At 43.8% G+C, this 23,661-nt stretch overlaps 1 protein-coding gene across 2 annotated transcripts in view; it reads left to right on the top strand.

The window, feature by feature from the left end:
* LOC112081138 (L-asparaginase 1) overlaps nucleotides 1-10,543 on the top strand; it is a 126,394-nt gene extending 115,851 nt beyond the window's left edge. Inside the window, exons 3-13 of one of the 2 annotated variants that reach the window (XM_024147246.2) lie at nucleotides 206-347; nucleotides 1,131-1,166; nucleotides 3,293-3,404; nucleotides 3,699-3,824; nucleotides 3,909-3,992; nucleotides 5,836-5,962; nucleotides 6,067-6,179; nucleotides 7,107-7,292; nucleotides 7,381-7,494; nucleotides 7,759-7,935; nucleotides 10,455-10,543. In XM_024147246.2, coding sequence (XP_024003014.1) covers nucleotides 206-347; nucleotides 1,131-1,166; nucleotides 3,293-3,404; nucleotides 3,699-3,824; nucleotides 3,909-3,992; nucleotides 5,836-5,962; nucleotides 6,067-6,179; nucleotides 7,107-7,292; nucleotides 7,381-7,494; nucleotides 7,759-7,926 — 1,208 coding nt within the window. In that variant the 3' untranslated portion in view covers nucleotides 7,927-7,935; nucleotides 10,455-10,543. The remainder of the gene's footprint in view (nucleotides 1-205; nucleotides 348-1,130; nucleotides 1,167-3,292; nucleotides 3,405-3,698; nucleotides 3,825-3,908; nucleotides 3,993-5,835; nucleotides 5,963-6,066; nucleotides 6,180-7,106; nucleotides 7,293-7,380; nucleotides 7,495-7,758; nucleotides 7,936-10,454) is intronic. The other variant, XM_024147245.2, reaches the window with a different exon arrangement.
* The last annotated feature ends 13,118 nt before the right edge of the window (nucleotides 10,544-23,661 follow it).

Raw genomic sequence — 23,661 nt, 5'->3', positions numbered from 1 at the left:
CAGAAAGAGCATGTGTTCTACATAGCATATTCCTATCTGAACGCTCCAAAATGTTGCGTACTGCTACCCTCTTTTCAAAAGTAACACCACACTCAGGTCTATGTAGGCTATTATTGGGCTCACCCTTCCTGAATTCTGATTAGTTATGTTGCTCTGTACACTAATGGCAACACCTTCTTTCTCTCTGTCTCTCTCTCATCCACAGTGCTCTCACCCCCAGGGCCTAATGTGTTTGTGAAGGCTCTGCGAAAGCTTCCCGACCTCCATGATGAGCAGTATGCCCTGCAGACCTGTATGTCTTACTACGACAGCACGAGTGGCCCACAGGAGAACACCCTTGTCCTGCCGTAAGTCACCCATACACTCCACCTCCCCCCTCACCCCACCTCTCCTGGGCTCCTCTGCAGCCTTCTATTTCTGTTTATCCTAGGGTTTTTTACTTTGTCTTTGCTGTTATTAATATATAGGCTAGAGTTAAATGTTGACATGGTTTACTTTATTGTACAGTCTTCGTACAATCATTCTAACTGTGAAAAGATTACTATCCATGTAACACATCATCACTATAGATTTAGACTAACGCAACCTTGTGCTATTTGACTGACAAACTTCAGATGGAGAGCTTGGAGTTTGATACAGATGATGATAGAATTAGAGTAGAGTAATAGTAGTCAGTCTTTAAGTGGTCTTATAGAAATATGCGAAGGGGACCTCAACCTACCGGTTCTACCGACACATACATTTTCACACCCTTACCATTTCTTTACACAGGAGATGAGTGTGTATTGCACTTACTGGATTAGAATAATTTCTTAATTTGACTGTCAAATTCAAACAAGACTGAAGTTCTGCTTCCTGTTTTATAACCATTGACAGGTTTTATTTCATGGCTTTTTCAACCTACAAGGCATACGAGGCTTTTTCAAAGGCTCTTTGAATAGCAACATATTCTAGTGCACAGCATATCATGTCAGGATAAAGGTTGACCTCCTCCCCCAAAATCTGTTCACTATGACGCCTCCATAGCAGTAGGCCTACAGGATATACAATGCTTGTTAGGGGATATCATACACACGTTCTATTCCCTGCATGCCTGGGAACATTTCACTCTAAAACTGTTGTTTTGACAGGATGCCGACACACCTCGCTGATGAACTATCAAAAAGGTCCTGAAATACTGGTAGCATACTGTGTGCCTGCGCTACACTGTGTGGTTTGAATCCTCTGTATCCGTCCCGCCTGGTGTCAAACAGTGCCTGGCAGGAACAGTTTGCTGCTGTTGTCTGTGTGGACCTGTCAGGGAGTGATCATTGGAGCACAAACCTGCAGGGAGTTGTGCTGCAGCATTTCAGTAGCGGTGTTCACGCCTGCCTGACATTCTACCCTTATTCCCTCTCTTCAGATACCTCACCTCGCTCCCACTGGAGGGAGCTACTCCCATTGGTTCATGTCTAGCTAAAACCTGTGCAGAACAGTCAAGTTCTCATAACGTTTCTGTAATGTTACAGTAGCAACCCCAGGAGTGTTGCTGCTGCCAGAGAGAGAGAATAGGCCTGCGAGGGGTTGCTGGTGCCACGCTGGCAGAGAGCGAGTCTATTCTATGTTGAGCGTGTTTGATTCCTGTTGTCTGGTTCTCAAAGCGTGTGTTCAGGAGCAGCGAGAGGGCCCTCTGCTGAATATGGTCCTGGCAGGTCGGATCCGAGGGTTGCTGGCTATCGCTCCTCCAAATGGAGGTTGCCTGAGCCCAGGCCAATGCACCCTGGGTCAAATCCCTCCCAGCAACCTCCTCTCCTTTCTGGGCCTGCGATGCCACGGGCATTTGGGGCGCCCCTGCCTGCCTGCTTGCTAATCTCTACACAGAGAACCAGCACAGGGCTCAGTCCCTCCACCTAAAACCCACTCAGAGCAGTTCAGACCCACAGATATAGAGACTGGAGGGGGCAGGGTGGGGCTGGGTTATAGGGGACAGATAAGAGAACTACACAAGCGTGCTATTTTAAAGCTGTTTGCGTGAAGGGGGGATGGTGGCACTGTGCCTGCTTGGATCATGGTAATATTTGTTTGGAGGACTGCCATGTCCATAGCCTTCTACTCCTCATCGCTTCAACAGTCTCACAGGAGATTCATAGGACGTATGGATTCAGATTCCATCCCACAGACAAATGTATCAGTCTCTTTAGGTTTTCAGTGTAATTTCAGTAGTTGATTCAATCATCCTCTTTCCTCCTTGCTTCTGTAAGGTTACTTTTCATTATTACCATCATTATGTTCCTTTTTGTGGCTTCAAGTTAATGTTGATTAACACATACTAGCTGTCACCAAACATTGCTATTAAATGTCCCTAATGCCTGAGTTATTTATTTTTTATATTATGCTTTGCAGTGAGCATGTGCAGTGGACTTGAAATAACATTGACAAAGCTAATGTCAATATATCCTAACATTGATAAAAAAAATTACGTTGTGTGGAGTAGGAAATTGGTCTATTTATTTATTAAAGAGCTGAGTGAAAAGCAGCAGTGAGATTCTTTGGGTAAAGCCTTCACCCCAACCTCCCATTTGCCCCTTTCACCACTCTGTTCCTCATCAGCAGGCCAGGCCACAGGCCAGCATCCTACCCAACCCTCGATATGCTAATACCCGTTTCCCTGCCACACCGTCGGCTATACCAGGAGGTAAAATAATAATTGGCGATTTGAATATTGTTTCCAGCAGCACAATCACTTTAATATTATCAACAACATATGTTTGAGGATTGTGTCTGGAGCCAGGGCTAATTAGGTGGGTGTCTTTAGGCCTTTGGTGCTGAGGGGTAGGCTTGCTATTTCCCCTGCTGTTCTATTGAACCTAACAAGGGGATGGTTTGCCCCCTCCCTCATCATGTCTGTAATTCACACCCAGCGCTTAGGAACTGGTTTGGGCACCCTGCTGCTGAAACAGAAGGCCCAACCAAATAGACTTTGTCTCGCTTCATAAAGTAGGCTAGGCTTGTTTCACTCTTTTCCTTTATCTTCAGCCTTTTCCTCATGTAAACAGAACCGGCTCCATGTCTTAATGAGTTTGTAAAGTAAGCGGAACAACCAAGACAAAAAAGAGGGGTGTCTCTACACCCCTAAAGTGATTACCTTTTTTAAAAATGTATATATATATATATTTTTTTTTTTGTTGCTTAACCTGGATTGTTTGTGTGTCTATGTAAACTGTCTGCTCTGTTGATGCACAGAGCTTCTTTGGGTGTGTTTTCTGTTGATTTGGTTATTATAGGATGATTGACTCAACTTGTCTTTTCCCAGGCTGTGTAAACAAAATAAGAGGATAGTGTACACTGTTTTAGAGTACAGCCCCTTGCTGGACTCTTGCAATATGACCACAGATGACTGGGCTACAATTGGGAAGGACATTGAGGTACTTGGTGTGGTCATTTTATTTATCTTGCACTTCACCCTAACATTAACCATAACCCTGACTTTTACCATTTACATAAGCAGAGGCATTATAATGCAATAACACACCAATTTCACGTCATTCACTGAAGTAAAAATCCGTTGTCCCTTTCCTTTTATGWAAATGTAATGTACAGCTTTTGTATTAAATACAGTACTTATTTCAAGTAGCCTGTGGCAAGATGTAGGCTACACATTTTGACCTTGGAACCTTTGATTAAAGTCTGATCCTGTTCTCTTTGTGTCTTGGTTCCAGAAACACTATGAGAAGTATGACGGTTTTGTCATTCTCCACGGCACGGACACCATGGCCTACACAGCATCTGCTCTGTCCTTCATGTGTYAGCATCTGGGGAAGCCTGTCATCCTCACCGGCTCCCAGGTACACCTGCCATCCTTACAGCTAAACTGCTTCATATAGTTAAGATAACAGAAGGGTGAYATGTTGTTTTATGACCTCTTGCAGGTGCCGATCTATGAGATGAGGAACGATGGAAGAGACAACCTGTTGGGGGCGCTGCTGATCGCTGGTCAGTTTGTCATTCCTGAGGTGAGTAGAGGAGGGAGGGACACCTCTTGGAGCAGCACTCACACACACCTGACTGCATGTCACCTGCACTTGTTTTTGAATGCAATGTAGTTGAATCATCTTGGCCAAATATCACCCTATTCCCAGTTGCACATTTTTAGATGAGAACAACTATATCACATTTCTCTCTCAAATAAATGTGTGTTCATACTATTGTCCATGCTGTTGACATGTGTCTAGCTTTTTTGCCTGCTATGGTAATAAGGTGATACGACTGGCTATGTCCTCCCTGATTGATAAAGGTGTGAGGATGAACTTTGTTTGCAGACAATAGGCACCAAAAGCCTTAAACCACTTGTCTAACAAGACTGTTCAGTAAAGCATGAAGGTGTGAGTGTCGCAGTACAGGACCTGAAACTGCCAGATGAGACTTCAGAGTTGTCAAAGCATGTTTATCTTTAAGAGTCACAGAATAACAAATGTACACACTCTCCGGGGCCTTTATATAATGCTGTATTTAGACAATGTGCTACTATTGATAAAGATGGAATGATACATTTTAAATGAGGTATGAGGAAAATGTGATTGTAATTGTGTTTTATCAATTGGTTTGTCATATGCTCTGTTAAATTAATAGCACAAAATGGCTGTGACTGTTGAAGGGAGCGTACAAAACATTAAGAAGACGCTTTTTCCATGACAGACTGACCAGGTGAATCCATGTGAAAGCTATGATCRCTTATTGATGTCAATCAGTGTAGATGAAGGTGAGGAGACAGGTTAAATAAGTATTTTTAAGCCTTGAGACAATTGAGACATAGATTGTATATGTGTGCCATTCTGAGGGTGAATGGGCAAGACAAAATATTTAAGTGCCTTTGAACGAGGTATGGTAGTAGGTGCCAGGCACAACAGTTTGTGTCTAGAACTGCAATGCTCCTGGATTTTATAAGCTCAACAGTTTCCCAAGAATGGTCCACCACCTAAAGGACATCCAGCCAACTTGACACAACTGTGGGAAGCATTGGAGTCAACATGGGCCAGCATCCCTGTGGAACCTTGTTGTGTACACTCAGTATATATACTATAACACTAGTACAGGGGTAGACAACCCTGTTCCTGGAGTGCCTGCAGCACTCCCAGACCAGGGTTAGAGGGGGAGAGAGGCTGACAGAACAATGGGCCTCAGGCTCTTGTCAAGGTATCTCTGCGTTAAAATTGACTTTGATAAAATGCTATTGTATCTGGTGTCCATAGCTGCCCATACCATAACCCCACATCCACCATGGGGCATTCTGTTCACAACGTTGACATCAGCAAACCACTCGCCCACAACGCCATACACGTGGTCTACGGTTTTGGAGGCCAGTTGGCCATACTGCCAAATTCTCTAAAAACGACAGATGCCTTATGGTAGAGAAATGAACATTCAATTCTCTGGCAACAGCTGTGTAGGATATTCCTGCAGTCAGCATGCTAATTGCACACACCCTCAACTTTAGACGTCTGTGGCATTGTATTGTATGACAAAACTACACATTTTAGAGGCCTTGTGTCCCCAGCACAAGGTGAACCTGTGTAATGATCATGCTGTTTAACCAGCTTCTTAATATGCCACATGTAAAGTGGATGGAATATGTTGTCAAAGGAGAAATGCTCACTAACAGGGATGTAATCAAATTTGTGCTCAAAATTTGAGAGAAATAAGCTTTTTGTGGATTTGGAACATTTCTGAGATATTTTCTTTCAGCTCATGAAACATGGGACCAACACTTTACATGTTGCATTTTATATTTTGGTTCAGTGTATATGCTTAATAATGATGTCTTAGGAGGTTTCATTCATTCTCCATCTGCGTCTCTAGGTTTGTCTGTATTTCCACAACAAGCTGTACCGGGGCAACCGTGTGACCAAGGTGGATTCTGGGAGTTTCAATGCCTTCAATTCTCCTAACCTGGCTCCTCTGGCCATTGCTGAAGTGGATATTAAAAGTAATCAAGTGGTGTAATACTGGGTCTGTCCTGTTATGTGTTTATATCTTTGACGTGGCCGATGGATTGATGTTTTCACTGAACTCTTTCCCTCTCCCCTGCAGTTAACTGGGACACGGTGTGGAGAGCAAACACAACCTTGCGGTTCAGAGTGAGCACTCAGATGAACCGTAACGTGGGTCTGCTGAGACTCTTCCCAGGCATCACTGCTGTGACTGTAAGAGGCTTCCCAGGGTGGGGGTGAGAAGGGGTGGATAGTGGCTCTGCCCTGATTCTGTTGCCTATTCAACCACATCATTAAATCACAACWSTCTTCCTACTTCTGKTATACGGCAATAGMGAAAGTAATACCCTATTGTAGAAYGYCTAAATCAGAACAGCCATTTGGGGCCATATTTATCTAAAAGTCTTCATTGTAGCTCTGTTGTGGTGAATCCTCTCATGCAGGTCCTACTGTGTTTTCTGACGAYCCAGCATCGTGTGGGCGTTCCAAGTGGTCTGCATACAGCCGGGAGCTGCTTTGGGGCTGCCAGCGGCYTTTAGTCCAYTGAAAAAMGAGACCGGGTTATGGGGCATGTCCAATTACCCGCTAAAGACGAGGGGCTTGGCACAGACACTTAAACACTTAGATACGCCTCCCTCGCTACAGATTGAGGGGAGGATGACTTTACGGTCTCAATCTGGTCCCTCTGCCGACACTGGCCATGATGCTTTTTAAAATGTGTTATCTGCTTCTTTGATTATGCATCAGTGTCTCCTCTGCCTTCCATGGTCTCTGCCAGCATGGGGTTTATTTGGGGTTCTGTGTTGCACACATTTTTGGCAAGCTAGCCGCTTGATCTGAAATCCAATGGAAGATAACTTGCTATGATTCCCTCCCTGCACAAGTTAGGTCTAAGGACCGTTGCCAAGTGAAATGATGCTGTCTCTGAACACCTTGAAGTTAATGGTTCCCCCTGCCTGGCCATTTGAGCCATCTCCTCTCCAGATGCCAGAGCTGGTGTTTTAAAAGAGAGATCCTAGACCCAGTGAATCACCAGATAGTCTGGAGGGGGGCTGGGCCTGTTGTTAACCTGATCCTAGCTCCGTACACTACTTCTTTGTCAACAAGCCAGACTGAGATGGTTGCTGTGTGTGTGTGCAGGTGAAGTCCTTCCTGCAGGAGCCCATGGAGGGCATCGTCCTGGAGACGTATGGTAGTGGAAACGCCCCTGACAACCGTGCTGACCTGCTTGAGGAGTTCCGGAATGCCACAGAGAGGGGCGTGATCATGGTCAACTGCACCCAGTGTCTGAGGGGTTCTGTCACCACGTCGTACGCCACCGGAAAGGTACCCCAGAACACTGTGTTCAGTGGGAGTGGGAGAGTGCACATGATGTGGATGGATGTGTGTTAACATGTCTTCCTGATCCCCTCAGGCCTTGAGTGACGCAGGACTGGTGGCAGGCTGTGACATGACTTCTGAGGCTGCCCTGTGCAAGCTGTCCTACGTGCTGGCCAGGACGGACCTCAGCAAAGAGGCCAAAATAAAGGTAGGAGTCCCAGTCAAAACACACTCAATACCTCACTACACTTTGTAGGCCCCGTATAGAAAAGCTTTTGAAGCAAATGTCAACATTAGGCTGAACTTTAGACTGACACCTGTGTTAGTCCTATTTTAAGAAGAAAATAATGGCAGAGATGATTCACATGCGGATAAAGGTCAGTGACATGATGGTGTATTCCTTGATCATGCTTGCCTGTGTTGACTGTGTTTGTGTTATTTGTCCTTTGTTGTCTCTGTTGTACCTGTCCAGATGCTGAGTCAGAACCTGCGGGGAGAGATGATCGCTGACCTGCAGGGGGCCAAGCTCACTCTGAGCGACGGCAATGACCTGGATGAAGCGACTAATTCCCTGAGCATCAGCTTTGAGATGAGGCCACCACACAGCCAGCCACATCACACATACTGTCACAACCAGTGATTCTGCAGGGTAATTTTCCACCTGACATGTTTTCATCGGGCTCTGGCTTATCGGATAGGACAGAGCTCCCAATGTACAATTTAAAAAATATATAAATATTTTTAAAAATCTCTCAAGTCATTGCAATGCCTAGCGGTAGAGTTTTTTCCAAAGTGTTAAATCCAACTTCATAGTGTATTTATATCGGCGTCATTTACAACACATTACATAAAGCATTCCTCTACTGATTGTCAGTCTTTGTATTGACATGACAGCTGATGGTTTTTCTGCTGACGTTTCCAGGAACTAGAAGCTGTCCGGGATGCTCTGACCCCCACCTTAGCTTGTGCCGATAGGAGACGTGGAGGCCTTGGATGCCATCTCCTTTATGGCCTCTTACACTCATCTCATCCCTGTATTAATAGATTTGACCAAGTTTTTATAGATTTTTATCAGATTAAGAATATAAACTCAGCAAAAAAAGAAACGGCCCTTTTTCAGGACCCTGTCTTTCAAAGATAATTCGTAAAAATCTAAATAACTAAACAGATCTTCATTGTAAAGGGTTTAAACACTGTTTCCCATGCTTGTTCAATGAACCATAAACAATTAATGAACATGCACCTGTGGAACGGTCGTTAAGACACTAACAGCTTACAGACGGTAGGCAATTAAGGTCACAGGTATGAAAACTTTGGACACTAAAGAGGCCTTTCTACTGACTCTGAAAAACACCAAAAGAAAGATGTCCCTGCTCATCTGCGTGAACATGCCTTAGGCATGCAGCAAGGAGGCATGAGGACTGCAGATGTGGCCAGGGCAATAAATTGCAATGTCCGTACTGTGAGACGCCTAAGACAACGCTACAAGGAGACAGGACGGACAGCTGATCGTCTTCGCAGTGGCAGACCACATGTAGCAACATCTGCACAGGATCGGTACATCACACCTGCGGGACAGATACAGGATGGCAACAACTGCCCGAGTTACACCAGGAACGCACAATCCCTCCATCAGTGTTCAGACTGTCCGCAATAGGCTGAGAGAGGCTGAACTGAAGGCTTGTAGGCCTGTTTTAAGGCAGGTCTTCACCAGACATCACCGATAACAACGTCGCCTATGGGCACAAACCCACCGTCGCTGGACCAGACAGGACTGGCAAAAAGTGCTCTTCACTGACGCGTCACAGTTGTCTCACCAGGGGTGATGGTCGGATTCACATTTATCGTGAAGGAATGAGCGTTACATCGAGGCCTGTACTCTGGAGCGGGATCGATTTAGAGGTGGAGGGTCCGTCATGGTCTGGGGCAGTGTGTCACAGCATCATCGGACAGAGCTTGTCATTGCAGGCAATCTCAACGCTGTGTGTTACAGGGAATACATCCTCCTCCCTCATGTGGTACCCTCCCTGCAGGCTCATCCTGACATGACCCTCCAGCATGACAATGCCACCAGCCATACTGCTCCTTCTGTGCATGATTTCCTGCAAACCAGGAATGTCAGTTTTCTGCCATGGCCAGCGAAGAGCCCGGTTCTCAATCCTATTGAGCACGTCTGGGACCTGTTGGATCGGAGGGTGAGGGCTAGGGCCATTCCCCCCAGAAATGTCTGGGAACTTGCAGGTGCCTTGGTGGAAGAGTGGGGTAACATCTCACAGGAAGAACTGGCAAATCTGGTACAGTCCATGAGGAGGAGATGCACTGCAGTACTTAATGCAGCGGGTGGCCACACCAGATACTGACTGTTACTTTTTGTGGAACTTGTTCAGTTTATGTCTCAGTTGTTGAATCTTATGTTCATTTAAATATTTACACATGTTAAGTTTGCTGAAAATAATCACAGTTTACATTTCTTTTTTTGCTGAGTTTATTTACTACGACTAAAACATTTACTACGATCCATGCTTGTGAATGAGTGGTGTGCCATGAAGAATCCAAGCAGTAGCCTATACATTGGATTTGAAATTAAAACCATGTAGGCTACAGAATAGGGGCGTAGTTTCTACTTCACCGTGTGCTCTAATAACATGTTTGTTTGCTTATTTCCAGCGTCAGTTTGATGAAAATGATGATGTAAATATTGTGGTTGTGTGATTTCCCCATGATGATTATGAGATGATGCTGAGGTAAGTCTAGAATGGCCACAGCTAGCTCTATGGATTCTCCTGTGCGTGGTGGTCGTACCTTTGTCTCCTCTCATTGTATGGTGATGTGTTGCATCTGAGTATGACCTACATGAGTATCACTCGTTGTAGCCTGGCTTGAAAAGGGGTTTTCAAAAATGGCTGCCTGGTTTTGATTAGACAATGACACAAATCTTTGCAGTATGGTAGTCTGCCTGGCTTTTGTGCTTTGTTCCTGTGATGGCCTCTAAGCTGTGTTGTCTGGTATGATGACTGCCTGGTGAGATGTTTACTCTGAGATAATTATATGGATTAATAGCTGAGATTGCAAAGAAAACCTTCATTTGATGTCATCACTGCTGCTCTTTGTATTGAACAGCACTGCTTGAAATGTACCTCTTAACCGTATTCCCCTTGTGTGTTTCAGAATGGAGAGTACATTGAGTTCTCAGTCTGTCCAAAAGAATCCTGAAGACCAAGATCCTCAACTCTTACCTCTCCATCCATCCCCATCACTCTCCCTTTCCATTTCACTCTCTTATGCTGGACATTTACACACAAATTTGCAGATTAACAGATTATATTTAGATTAATCCAAACCATTACAATTGATATATTTGCGATAATCTCATATACAGTTGCTTAACTGTAGTTGTAAAAGCACTAGTAGCACAACATTGGATATCAAGTAATATGGATGCACTGTGCATAGAACAAGCAGCACTATATCTGTTTGCTTTGTATGTACCACAGTATATGATGCATGTGGAGCAATTCACTCTGTTTGCATTAAGAGTATTATCAGTGATCATTGGAAGCACAGGGAAGAATGCTGTACCTTATACTAGGCACTTGATGGGTAGAATGCTGTTGATGTGCTTTATGAAATGCTTAGTATAGAGTGATATTTATTCTAAATGGAAATAGTCTCACTTAGACTGCATGAACAATACATATTTTTTCCACCTTCTGAAAGCACAGATAACTGCAGTTTCCTGTTTGAAAAACAGGACAATCCATCCCTCTATTCTGCTTACTTGTTTCCTTACTCTAACAGCCTGGGCAGAGAGACCAATGTCATATAACTGGACATTACTTCAGCTGTTATCCAATAACTGTTACTCAGTGCTATGCTCCTCTACTCTCTATGTTCATGGTCAATTAACTATTTGATTCAATCAAAATGCCAATAACATTATCATTAGTATGTGTCAATCCATGTCATGGTTTTGTCATACATGTGTAACTTAACAGCAACTTTCATAAAAAAACAATTGACAAGAAACAACCCAGTCATCAACATTAGAGGATTTGCAACCTGTATTACCTCCCAGTGGAGGAGTACAGGGGGTATGAATGGGTGTGTGGGGCGGTGTCCATAGACAAAACAAAGGCATTAAAATGTCCAAAATCTTCTCAGCCACATGTCAATAGTACCACACCACATCAATACAGTTCAAAACAACAAACTCGCAAGAAACCTCCCTTTAACTAAAATGTCAACCCAAATACGTCTGGCAGGGCAATAATTGTCCAGCGACACTGAACATCAAATGGAAGCGCATTGTGGGGGGGAAGAGTCTGCTGCAGTGTAAAGCACTGGAACGATAGAGAGAAGCGATAGAGAGAAGCGAGAGAGTAGATTTTTTTTAACCACGCATGCTGAAAATAAACAATATTTATGTAGCATTGCACACACAATCAAACTGGCGCGCCAACCGAGAGCTCTCCCCAGAGACCCAGAAAAGCTATCTTTATATCCTCCTTCCTGACTGCCGATGCACTCTTAAAGTGGCAGCGCACGGTGAAGGCTCGGTGCAGGATTTCTCCACAATGCATCTGAAGCACACAGGTTTTTGGACAACAAGATGTTGTTCCTTGTTCGTTTCCTCTGTCACAAGTTAATCAGCTCAGGATCGTCAGCTGCCTTCACTAATTCAGAGAGAATAATTTGAAACTCTACATGCTGTTGCCAAGTTAAATTAAATGCATTGGTCCATTTACTATAGTCAAAAGTTTGTACACACCTACTCATTCAAGGGTTTTTCTTTCCTATTTTCTACATTGTAGAATAATAGTGAAGACATTAAACTATGAAATAACACATATGTAGTAACCATAAAAATTGTTAAACAAATAAAAAAATATATTTTATATTTGAGATTCTTCAAAGTAACTAGGCAAGTCAGTTAAGAACAAATTTGTATATACAATGACTGCCTACCAGGGAACCGTGGGTTAACTGCCTTGTTCAGAGGCAGAAAACAGATTTTTACCTTGTCAGCTTGGGGATTTGATCTGGTAACCTTTCAGTTACTGGCCCAATGCGCTAACCACTAGGCTACCTGCTTCCTCACCTGATGATAGCTTTGCACACTCTTGGCATGCTCTCAACCAGCTTCACCTGGAATTCTTTTTCAACAGTCTTGAAGGTGTTCTCACATATGCTGAGCACTTGTTGGCTGCAGTCATCCCAAACCAACTCAATTGGGTTGAGGTCAGGGGATTGTGGAGGCCAGATCATCTGATGCAACACTCCATCACTGTCCTTCTTGGACAAAAAGCCCTTACACAGCCTGGAGGTGTGTTGGGTCATTGTCCTGTTGAAAAACAAATTATAGTCCCAACTAAGCGCAAACCAGATGGGATGGTGTTATGCTGTTGAATGCTGTGGTAGCCATGCTAGTCAAGTGTGCCTTGAATTCTAAATAAATCACAGGAGGAGATTTTTACCTTGTCAGAACGGGGATTAAATCCAGCAACCTTTTGGTTACTGGCCCAATGCTCTAACCACTAGGCTACCTGCCACCCAAAATATATACGGGTTACTGGTACAGAGTCAATGTGCGGCGGCACAGGTTAATCGAGGTAATTGAGGTAATATGTACATGTAGGTAGAGTTAAAGTGACAAGCAGCATAAGGGGGGGCTATCCAGACAAATGTCTACCCAGACAAATGTTTACCCAGACAATGCATATAGTCTGGGTAGCCATTTGATTAGCTGTTCAGGAGTCTTATGGCTTGGAGGTAGAAGCTGTTAGGAAGCCTCTTGGACCTAGACTTGGTGCTCCGGTACCATTTGCCGTGTGGTAGCAGAAAGAACAGTTGACGACTAGGAGGTCTGGAGTCTTTGACAATTTTTAGGGCCTTCCTCTGACACCGCCTGGTATAGAGGTCCTGGATGGCAGGAAGTTTGGCCCCAGTGATGTACTGGGCCGTATGCACTACCCTCTGTAGTGCCTTGCAGTCGGCGGCCGAGCAGTTGCCATTCCAGGCAAGGATGCAACCAGTCAGGATGCTCTCGATGGTGGTGCAGCTGCAGAACTTTTTGAGGATCTGAGGACCCATGCCAAAACTTTTCAGTCTCCTGAGGGGGAACAGGTTTTATCGTGCATTCTTCACGACTGTCTTGGTGTGTTTGGACCATGACAGTTTGTTGGTGATGTGGACACCAAGGAACTTGAAGCACTCAACCTGCTCCACTACAGCCCCGTCGATGAGAATGGGGGTGTGCTCGGTCCTCCTTTTCCTGTACTCCACAACCATCTCCTTTGTCTTGATTACGTTGAGGGAGAGGTTGTTCTTGTGGCACCACCCGGCCAGGTCTCTGACTTCTTCCCTATAGGCTGTCTCATCGTTGTCGGTGATCAGGCCTATTACTGTTGTGTCGTTGGCAAACTTAATGATGGTGTTGGAGTCGTGCCTGGCCATGCCGTCATGAGTGAACAGGGAATACATGAGGGGACTGAGCATGCACCCCTGAGGGGACTCCGTGTTGAGGATCAGCGTGGCAGATGTGTTGTTACCTACCCTTACCACCTGGGGGCGGCCTGTCAGGAAGTTCTGGATCCATTTGCAGAGGGATGTGTTTAATCCTAGGGTCCTTTGCATAGTAATGAGCTTTGAGGTTATTATGGTGTTGAATGCTGAGCTGTAGTCAATGAATAGCATTCTCACACAGGTGTTCCTTTTGTCCAGGTGGGAAAGGGCAGTGTGGAGTGCAATAGAGATTGCATCATCTGTGGATCTGTGGATCTGTTGTGGGTCTAGGGTTTCTGGGATAATGGTGTTGATGTGAGCAATGACCAGCCTTTCAAAGCATTTCATGGCTACAGACGGGAGTCCTACGGGTCGGTAGACATTTAGGCAGGTTACCTTTAGTGTTCTTGGCCACAGGGACTATGCTGGTCTGCTTGAAACAAGTCAGTGAAGACATTTGCCAGTTGGTCAGCGCATGCCCGGAGTACACGTCCTGGTAATCCGTCTGGCCCTGCGGCCTTGTGAATGTTGACCTGTTTAAAGGTCTTACTCACATCGGCTAGGGAGAGCGTGATCACACAGTCGTCTGGAACAGCTGATGTTCTTATGCATGCTTCGGTGTTGCTTGCCTCGAAGCAAGCATGGAAGTAGCGGCAGGTAGCCTAGTGGTTAGAGCTTTGGGCTAGTAACTGAAATGTCGCAAGATCGAATCCCCAAGCTGACAAGGTAAAAAAATCTGTCGTTCTGCCCCTGAACAAGGCAGTTAACCCACTGTTCCTAGGCCGTCATTGAAAATAAGAATTTGTTCTTAACTGACTTGCCTAGTTAAATAATGGTGAGAATTTTTGTTGTTGTTGTAATTTAGGTTGTCTGGTAGGCTCGTGTCACTGGGCAGCTTGTGGCTGTGCAGCTGCCCAGCTGTCACTGGGCAGCTTCCCTTTGTAGTCTGTAATAGTTTGCAAGCCCTGCAACATCCGACGAGCATCGGAGCTGGTGTAGTACGATTTAGTCCTGTGTTGACGCTTGCCTGTTTGATGGTTCGTCAGAGGTCATAGCGGGATATCTTATAAGCTTCTGGGTTAGAGTTCTGCTCCTCTGCAGCAGAGGTAACTCTGTGGCGGTCGTCATGAGCCATTTCATCATAACGCTTTTTGGGTTTTGAGACTGCACTTTCAAAGTTCTTGAAATTTTCCGGATTGACTGACCTTCATGTCCTAAAGTAATGGACTGTCATTTATCTTTGCTTATTTGAGCTGTTGACAGAATATGGACTTGGTCTGTTACCAAAATGGGCTAACTGCTGTATACCACCCCTACCTTGTCACAACTGATTGGCTCAAACACTTTAAGAAGGAAAGAAATTCCACAAATTAAATTAAAACAAGGCACACCTGATCATTTAAATGCATTCCAGGTGACTACCTCATGAAGCTGGTTGAGTGAATGCCAGGAGTGTGCAAAGGTCTCATCAAGGCAAAGGGTGGCTACTTTGAAGAATCTCAATTACTTTGATTTGTTTAACCTTTTTTTGGTTACTAAATTATTCCATATGTGTTATTTTATAGTTTTATTCTACAATGTAGAAAATAGAAAAAAAAGAAAGAAAAACTTTTGAATGAGTAGGCGACTGGTACTAATATATATATTAGTTCCAGTCAAAAGTTTGGACACACCTACTCATTCAAGGGTTTTTCTTTATTTTTACTATTTTCTACTGTAACATAGATGTTGGGAGTCGAGAAGCAGGTGGTAATATAATATAACAAGAAACGCTACAACGTAGGAGTAGCGTCTAGACATGAACTCTCTCCACTCTCTCCGCTCTCTCCACTGGCTTCCAGTTGAAGCTCGCATCCGCTACAAGACCATGGTGCTTGCCTACGGAGCTGTGAGGGGAACGGCACCTCAGTACCTTCAGGCTCTGATCAGGCCCTACACCCAAACAAGGGCTCTGCGTTCATCCACCTCTGGCCTGCTCGCCTCCCTACCACTGAGGAAGTACAGTTCCCGCTCAGCCCAGTCAAAACTGTTCGCTGCTCTGGCACCCCAATGGTGGAACAAACTCCCTCACGACGCCAGGACAGCGGAGTCAATCACCACCTTCCGGAGACACCTGAAACCCCACCTCTTCAAGGAATACCTAGGATAAAGCAATCCTTCTGCCCCCCCCTTAAAAGATTTAGATGCACTATTGTAAAGTGGCTGTTCCACTGGATGTCATTAGGTGAATGCACCAATTTGTAAGTCGCTCTGGATAAGAGCGTCTGCTAAATGACTTAAATGTAATGTAAATGTAAACAACAGAAACAATACTGCCTGGGAAAGAACCAAAGGAAGTGCCAGATAAAGGAGAGGTAATGGAGTCCATGTGTGCCATATGTTGAAGTGCGTAATGATGAATACCAGGTGCGCATAATGATGGTTCCCAGGACCGGTGGTTAGTAAACCAGCAAGAGCGGGAGTAGACGTGACAGTAACCCCCTGACGTATGGCTCCAGCCACAGGACGACGCTGGCCAGAGGGATGGCCCCGAGGAGCGGGCCGGTCGGAAAAGATGGAAATCACGGATGATGTTGTGATCCAGAATGTCCTCCACCGGAATCCAACACCGCACCTCTGGGCCGTACCCCTCCTAGTCCAGTAGGTCCCGGAGCCGGCCCCACAACGTCGGGAGTCCAGTAGGGATCTGAAGGCATAGGTGGGAGCTCCCTCGATATCCGGGGGGGTGGAGGGGTGTTGTCGGGGACAGCATCAGCCAGGGGACCAGGAACCACCGGCCTGAGAAGGGAGACATGAAAAGACGGTGAGATGCGGTAGTCACTGGGAAGCTGTAACCTATACGTCACCTCATTGACCCTCCGGAGAACCTTGAACGGCCCCACAAACCAGGGGCTCAGCTTCTTGCAGGGCAGGCGGAGTGAGAGTTTCCTCGAGAGCCAGGGGGGGTTGGTTTAACGTCCTGCGCCAAGGTAGGCCACCAATACTTCTCGGGGGAAGGAGCTCCCATCTGGTGCAAAAAGTAGAGGGAGCACTGTACTAAGAAGCCACGGCATTTAGACGGGGTGCCGTCATATTTATCCGGGAGTGACAAACGAGCGTTGCTGACATGGGCAGGTTGCTGAATGGGCTGGTGTGCTGTCTCGCAGGGTCGACTGGTGGTAGAGAATTTGCCGCTAGTTGAATGCAACGCTTCTTGGGTATGTTCGAGATGCTGAACACTGCAAAGAACCTTTTCCATAGCCGTCCCCAGTTGTGCCAGCTGGTCGTGGTGTTGACGAAGTAGGTATCCCTGCTTGTCGACTGTCTGGGAGATTTTCTGATTTCCTGCTGCTTCCATTTCGTGAGGCAGTATTCTGTAACGTAGAAGCTGGGAGTTGAGAAGCAGGTGGTAAGTTCAATATAACAAGAACTGCTACAATGTAGCAGAAACAATACTGTCTGGGGAAAGAACCTAAGGGAGTGCCAGATAAAGGGGAGGTAATGAGTGAGGTAATGGAGTCCAAGTGTGCCTAATGACGAAGCGCAGATGCGCGTAATGATGAATGCGAGGTGCGCACAATGATTGTTCCCAGGACCGGTGGTTAGTAAACGCCGGAGGGGAGGAGCGGGAGTAAACATGATGTCTACATTGTAGAATATCAGTAAAGACATCAAAACTGTGAAATAACACATATGGAATCATGTAGTAACCAAAAAAGCATTAAACAAATCGAAATATATTTTAGATTCTTCAAAGTAACCACCCCTTGCCTTGATGACAGCTTTTCACACTCTTGTCATCCTCTCAACCAGCTTCATGAAGTAGTCACCTGGAATGCATTTCAATTAACAGGTGTGCCTTCTTAATGCATTTGAGCCAATCAATTGTGTTGTGACAAGGTAGGGGTGGTACACAGAAGATAGTCCTGTTTGGTAAAAGACTAAGTCTATGTTAAGAACAGCTCAAACAAGCAAAGATAGCAAAGGCAGTCCATCATTACTTTGAGACATGAAGGTCAGTCAATGCGGGAAATGTCAAGAACTTTGAAAGTTTCTTCAAGTGCAGTCGCAAAAACAATAAAGTGCTATGATGAAACTGGCTCTCATGAGGACCCCCACAGGATAGGAAGACCCAGAGTTACCTCTGCTACAGAGGATACGTTCATTAGAGTTACCAGCCTCAGAAATAAATGCTTCACAGAGTTCATGTAGCAGACACATCTCAACATTAACTGTTCAGAGGAGACTGCGTGAATCAGGCCTTCATGGTCAAATTGCTGCAAGGAAACCACTACTAAAGGACACCAATAATAAGAAGAGACTTTCTTGGGCCAAGAAACACGAGCAATGGACATTAGACTGGTGGAATTCTGTCGTTCGGTCTGATGAGTCCAAATCTGAGATTTTTGGTTCCAACCGCCATGAGACGCAGAGTAGGTCAATAGATGATCTCCGCATATGTGGTTCCCACCGTGAAGCATGGAGGAGGAGGTGTGATGGTGCTTTGCTGGTGCCAGTGTTTGTTATTTATTTAGAATTCAAGGCACACTTAACCAGCATGGCTACCACAGCATTCTGCAGTGATACACCATCCTATCTGGTTTGCGCTTAGTGGGACTATCATTTGTTTTTCAACAGAACAATGACCAAAAACACACCTCCAGGCTGTGTAAAGGGCTATTTGACAAAGAAGGAGAGTGATGGAGTGTTGCACAATCACCCGACCTCAACCCAATTGAGATGGCTTTGGTTGAGTTGGACAGGAAAAAGCAGCCAAGTGCTCAGCATATGTGGAAACTCCTTGAAGACTGTTGGAAAAGCATTCCTCATGAAGCTGGTTGAGAGAATGTCAAGAGTGTGCAAAGATGTCATCAAGGCAAAGGGTGGCTACTTTGAAGAATCTCAAATATAACATATATTTGGATTTGTTAAACACTGTTGTGGTTACTACACGATTCTATATGTGTTATTTCATAGTTTTGATGTCTTCACAATGTAGAAAATTGTAACGGCTTTCTTCCTCTTCGTCTGAGGAGGAGTAGGAAATATCGGACCAATGTGCAGCGTGGTACGTATCCATAATATCTTTAAATAGAATGAATACAAAATACAAAAAGAACAAGAGAATCAAAATGAAAACCGAAACAGTCCCGAATGGTGAATGGTGAAAACACTGAAACGGAAACAACCACCCACAACACACAATGGAAAACAGGCTACCTAAATATGGCTCCCAATCAGAGACAACGATAAACAGCTGCCTCTGATTGGGAACCACACCAGGCCAAACACATAGAAAACAAACAACATAGAAAAAATAACATAGACTGCCCACCCCAACTCATGCCCTGACCAACCTAACACAAAGACATACAAAAGAAACTAAGGTCAGAACGTGACAAAAATAGTAAAAATAAACAAAAACCCTTGAATGAGTAGGCGTGTCAAAACTTTTGACTGGTACTGTACTTCAATAAAATACTTTTGTAGCCAGCATTGAAATCTGTACTGTGACGTCAGGCTCTCACACAATGCATTCTCAGATGAAGTCTCAAACATCTTTCAATAATTACCTATCTGATGCTTTTCATATGAATTGGAATATTTGTATTCTGTTATTGGAGGTCATTTTCATTGCCTAGCTGAAATCCCTGCATTCTCCCAAGGAGATCAATGTGAATAGTAAGGGGTTGGCACTGCACAGCACTCATGTAAACTAGACACATAGCCATAGGCTGATAAGATCCTTTCCCCTGTTGGAACAGAATAGGGGAGTAGTGTGTGTGACAACAATTTCAGATGTTTGTATAATCTATGAATATGGATAAAGAATCATAATTCAAGACTACTGTTCTATTGCTTCTCAAAAAGTTAAGCAACACAAGACACCCAAAAGTATGCTGCCTAGTGTTTGCCTATATTATGTTGCCATCCATGTAGTATTTAATCTAGCTGTATTAGTCCATTAGACTATGTACTATAATAGGCTACATTTATATATACCCATCAGATAAATATTTAGCAAGGACCATCAGTCTTTGTTTGGTACAGAGTTGATACTTAAAACTTCTTTCAGCTAGTGGGCAGAATTTTTATGTTTGGAAAAATAACGTTCCCAAGGTAAACGGACTATTTCTCCGGTCCAGATGCTAGAATATGCATATAATTGACAGATTAGGATAGAAAATACTCTAAAGTTTCCAAAACTGTCAAAATATTGTCTGTGAGTATAACAGAACTGATTTTGCAGGCGAAAACCTGAGGAAATCCAACCCGGAAGTGCCTTTTATTTGGAAAAATCCCTGTTCCGTTGCCTTCCCCTCCTCCATTTAAAGGGGTATCAACCAGATGCCCTTTCCAATGGCTTCCTCAGGCTGTGACCAGGCTTTAAACATAGTTTCAAGCTTTTATTTTGAAAAATTAGCGACATTTTTCAAAACGTGTCAGGTGTCCTTTGATTAGTTCCTGTGCGCGAGAGATGTAGCTCGACATTTTCTTTCTCTGTAGTATTGAATAGGTTACCGTCCGGTTGAAATATTATCGATTATGTATGTTAAAAACAACCTGAGGATTGATTATAAAAAATGTTTGACATGTTTCTACTAACATTACGGATACTTTTTGGAATTTTCGTCTGCCTTTCAGGACCGGAACGAGCCTGTGGTTTTCTGAACATAATGAGCAAACCAAATGGCGTTTTGGTTATAAAACTAATCTTTATCGAACAAAAATAACATTTATTGTGTAACTGGGAGTCTCCTGAGTGCAAACATCCGAAGATTATCAAAAGGTAAGCGATTCATTTTATTGCTTTTCTGACTTTCGTGACCAAGCTAATTTGGGGCTAGATGTTCTTACTGTTTTGTCTAGTGATTGATAAACTCACAAACGCTTAGATTGATTTCGCTGTAAAGCATATTTTCAAAATCTGACACGATAGGTGGATTAACAACAAGCTAAACTGTGTTTTGGTATATTTCACTTGTGATTTCATGATTATAAATATATTTTTTATTATTTTTGAATTTGGCGCTCTGCAATTCAGCGGTTGTTTACGAAAATGATCCCGCTAAAGGGATCCGTGCGGCAAGAAGTTGTAATGGCTGTCGTCGGTGGAAGAAGGTGAGGACCAAAGCGCAGCGTGGTTAGTGTTCATTTTATTTAATAATAATCCAAAACTGAACACTTCAAATTACAAAACAACAAAGTGAAAACCGAAACAGTTCTGTCTGGTGCAGATACACAAAGACTGAAAACAACCACCCCAAAACACAATAGAACACAGGCTACCTAAATATGGTTCACAATCAGAGACAAAGACTAACACCTGCCTCTGATTGAGAACCATATCAGGCCAAACGAGAAACCCCACAGAAACAGAAAACATAGATAATGCCCACCCAACTCACGCCCTGACCACCCTAAAACAAAGAAAATACAAAAGAAATATGGTCAGAACGTGACAGAAGTTAAGAACATTTCCAGCAACGTGCAGAGAGTGAGTGACTACACTTGGCGTCGTCATCAGGGCGGCTGTATGTTGTACAACACAGGTTGCAGGTGGAACCCAGCTCAGCCAGTCAGACCTGCATGGCCTTCATTCCCCGCTGAATGAAAAGATTGTGTGAACCTACCCCCAAAACACTATATAAAGAGCTGCTGCTCACTGAAGTCACAGCATAGGCATGGATGGCTCAGATGAAACCTCCACTAACGGTAAGATAACTTTTGTAAAAATATGCCTATTTAGTTTAGGGCCTTCTACAGTCGCCTATGTTAATCTGTCAAGGCAAGGCACTGAAGTCTAATTGCTCTTGTAAGTGGACCCTGACTAAAATGTAAGAAAGGTATTTTCAAACTACTGAAGTACTGGTGGTGTAATTTAGGCCTACATTGATGGCTGTAAACTGAACAAAAATCTTTGTCTGTTGCAGACAGTGCTCTTTATGCCAGTTTGGACCACCTGAAGTGACGCCTCCTTGTAGTTTAGTCTCTCTGGTGGAGTGGTTCTTAACAGTTCAACAGTTCTTTGCCAAAATTGTGAAATGTTTAGGATCACTTGATCAAATATCAAGTAATCAAATACTTCCAAGGCAATAGATGGAGTAGCCTACACTGAGTATCATGAATCCTTACATTTTTTATTTTACCAGGTAAGTTGACTGAGAACACATTCTCATTTACAGCAACGACCTGAGAAATAGTATATAGCCTAGACTGATTAGATTATTAATTAAGAAGAGTGGATTAGACTGATTTCACACCATGGCTTTAGTATAGCTTAATAAAATATGCCAGAAGTTTTATTTTTACAACATTGTAGCCTACATTTGTACACCAATGTTCTCTCTCTCATTGCCAAAGCAAGTTTAACAAATTTTACAAAAAAACAGTTAACATTTCACTCAAAAAGGTTTAAAAAAGCTAGACATTTCAAGTATTATATTATCAGCTATGTACAGTGTTTTAGCAATGTGCAACTAGTTGTATGAAAAGTGGGGGAAGATAAACAGATAAATATAGGTGGTATTTACAATGCTGTTTGTGCTCCACTGGTTGACCTTTTCTCACGACAAGGGGCCACAAATTTGCTGTGATTGCACATTGTGGTATTTCCCCTAACAGATATGGGAGTTTATCATCAATGTTGGATTTATTTTCAAATTCTTTGTGCGTCTGTGCAAGGGTGCTGCCAGGGATTTTGAGCTCCATTAAAAGATATCACATTGGGCCCCACCACCACAGGCCACACCAACCCTGCGCAATTGCTGTAACTACACACCTCCAGAACCCAATTGACCCATTCAAAGTGTAACGGTTTTGGCTTGAGTTTGTTTGTTTGTAGGGGTGCCAGGTAGGTTGTGCCTACCAGAGAAAATATTGATTTCTCCTTCTGGTTTGGGAGGGAATGAGTCCCGTCAAGTCTACACCAATACAAAGGACTCATGCAAAAGTCAGGATGGACATAGACTTCATAAATCCTTAAAACATTGGAAATAACTTAAACAACTTATTTTGCGTGGGTTGTATTACCAACATAAATGATCACACACACACAGTAATAATATAACAAATAATGAGCTCTGGTTCCTCCAGAAAAGTCCCGTACTTCGGGCCTAAAAGAGTTCAGCCCAGTAAATGAGTTCAATGAACTCAAGTGACCTTAGTCACGCAATGTTTGTCCATTCATAAAGTGTAGCTAAACCCAGTCTCAATCATACAATCAATATCAACTCTTTTCCCACACAACCAAAAATAATATCACATCTCAATAAGTCTTAAATCATCACGGTATACATCACTCTAAAACAAATGAAATACCGTATGCAAAATAGTTGCAGTCAATCGGTCAGTCAGACAATCCAATCCGCCAACAGATCTCCAGCAGAGAAATGCCACGGAGAACAACTAAGATGTGTAGTCTAAAGGAAGCGATGAGTGGATCCGATCCTGGTTAAACTTGAGACTAGGCTACAAAGCACACTTTTAAATACAACAAAACAAACAGGGTAAAGACGCTTCGGAACTGATACCCTGACTACACCGCTTGCGTCGCAAAATAAATATAGAAATCTATATTATTCAATTATTGCACCCACACTGCTAACTGTGGTGCAAGCTAGCTAAATTGCCATAAATGTTTAATGCTTTTCGAAATTAGTCCCCAAATTAATGTAATTGGTTCAGAGTTTGTTTTGATATTTTAACCTGCATGTCGTGCTCGCGTTTGGTGTGGGGGGACAAAATACATTTATGCACGATGGCGTACGAACGCAGCTGGTTTGGGTTCTGTGTGAGAGTTGAACACATGCTTATTCGTGTCTCTATCACAACCCCACTTTTGCGCAGCTGATGCTGGCTATTTAATTGGGAATTAAAGGGGAAGCGCCCTATT

The sequence above is a fragment of the Salvelinus sp. IW2-2015 genome, linkage group LG9 (genome assembly GCF_002910315.2).
Source record: "Salvelinus sp. IW2-2015 linkage group LG9, ASM291031v2, whole genome shotgun sequence".
Classification (NCBI taxonomy): Eukaryota; Metazoa; Chordata; class Actinopteri; order Salmoniformes; family Salmonidae; genus Salvelinus; species Salvelinus sp. IW2-2015.
This window is presented reverse-complemented; position numbering and strand designations above follow the sequence as displayed.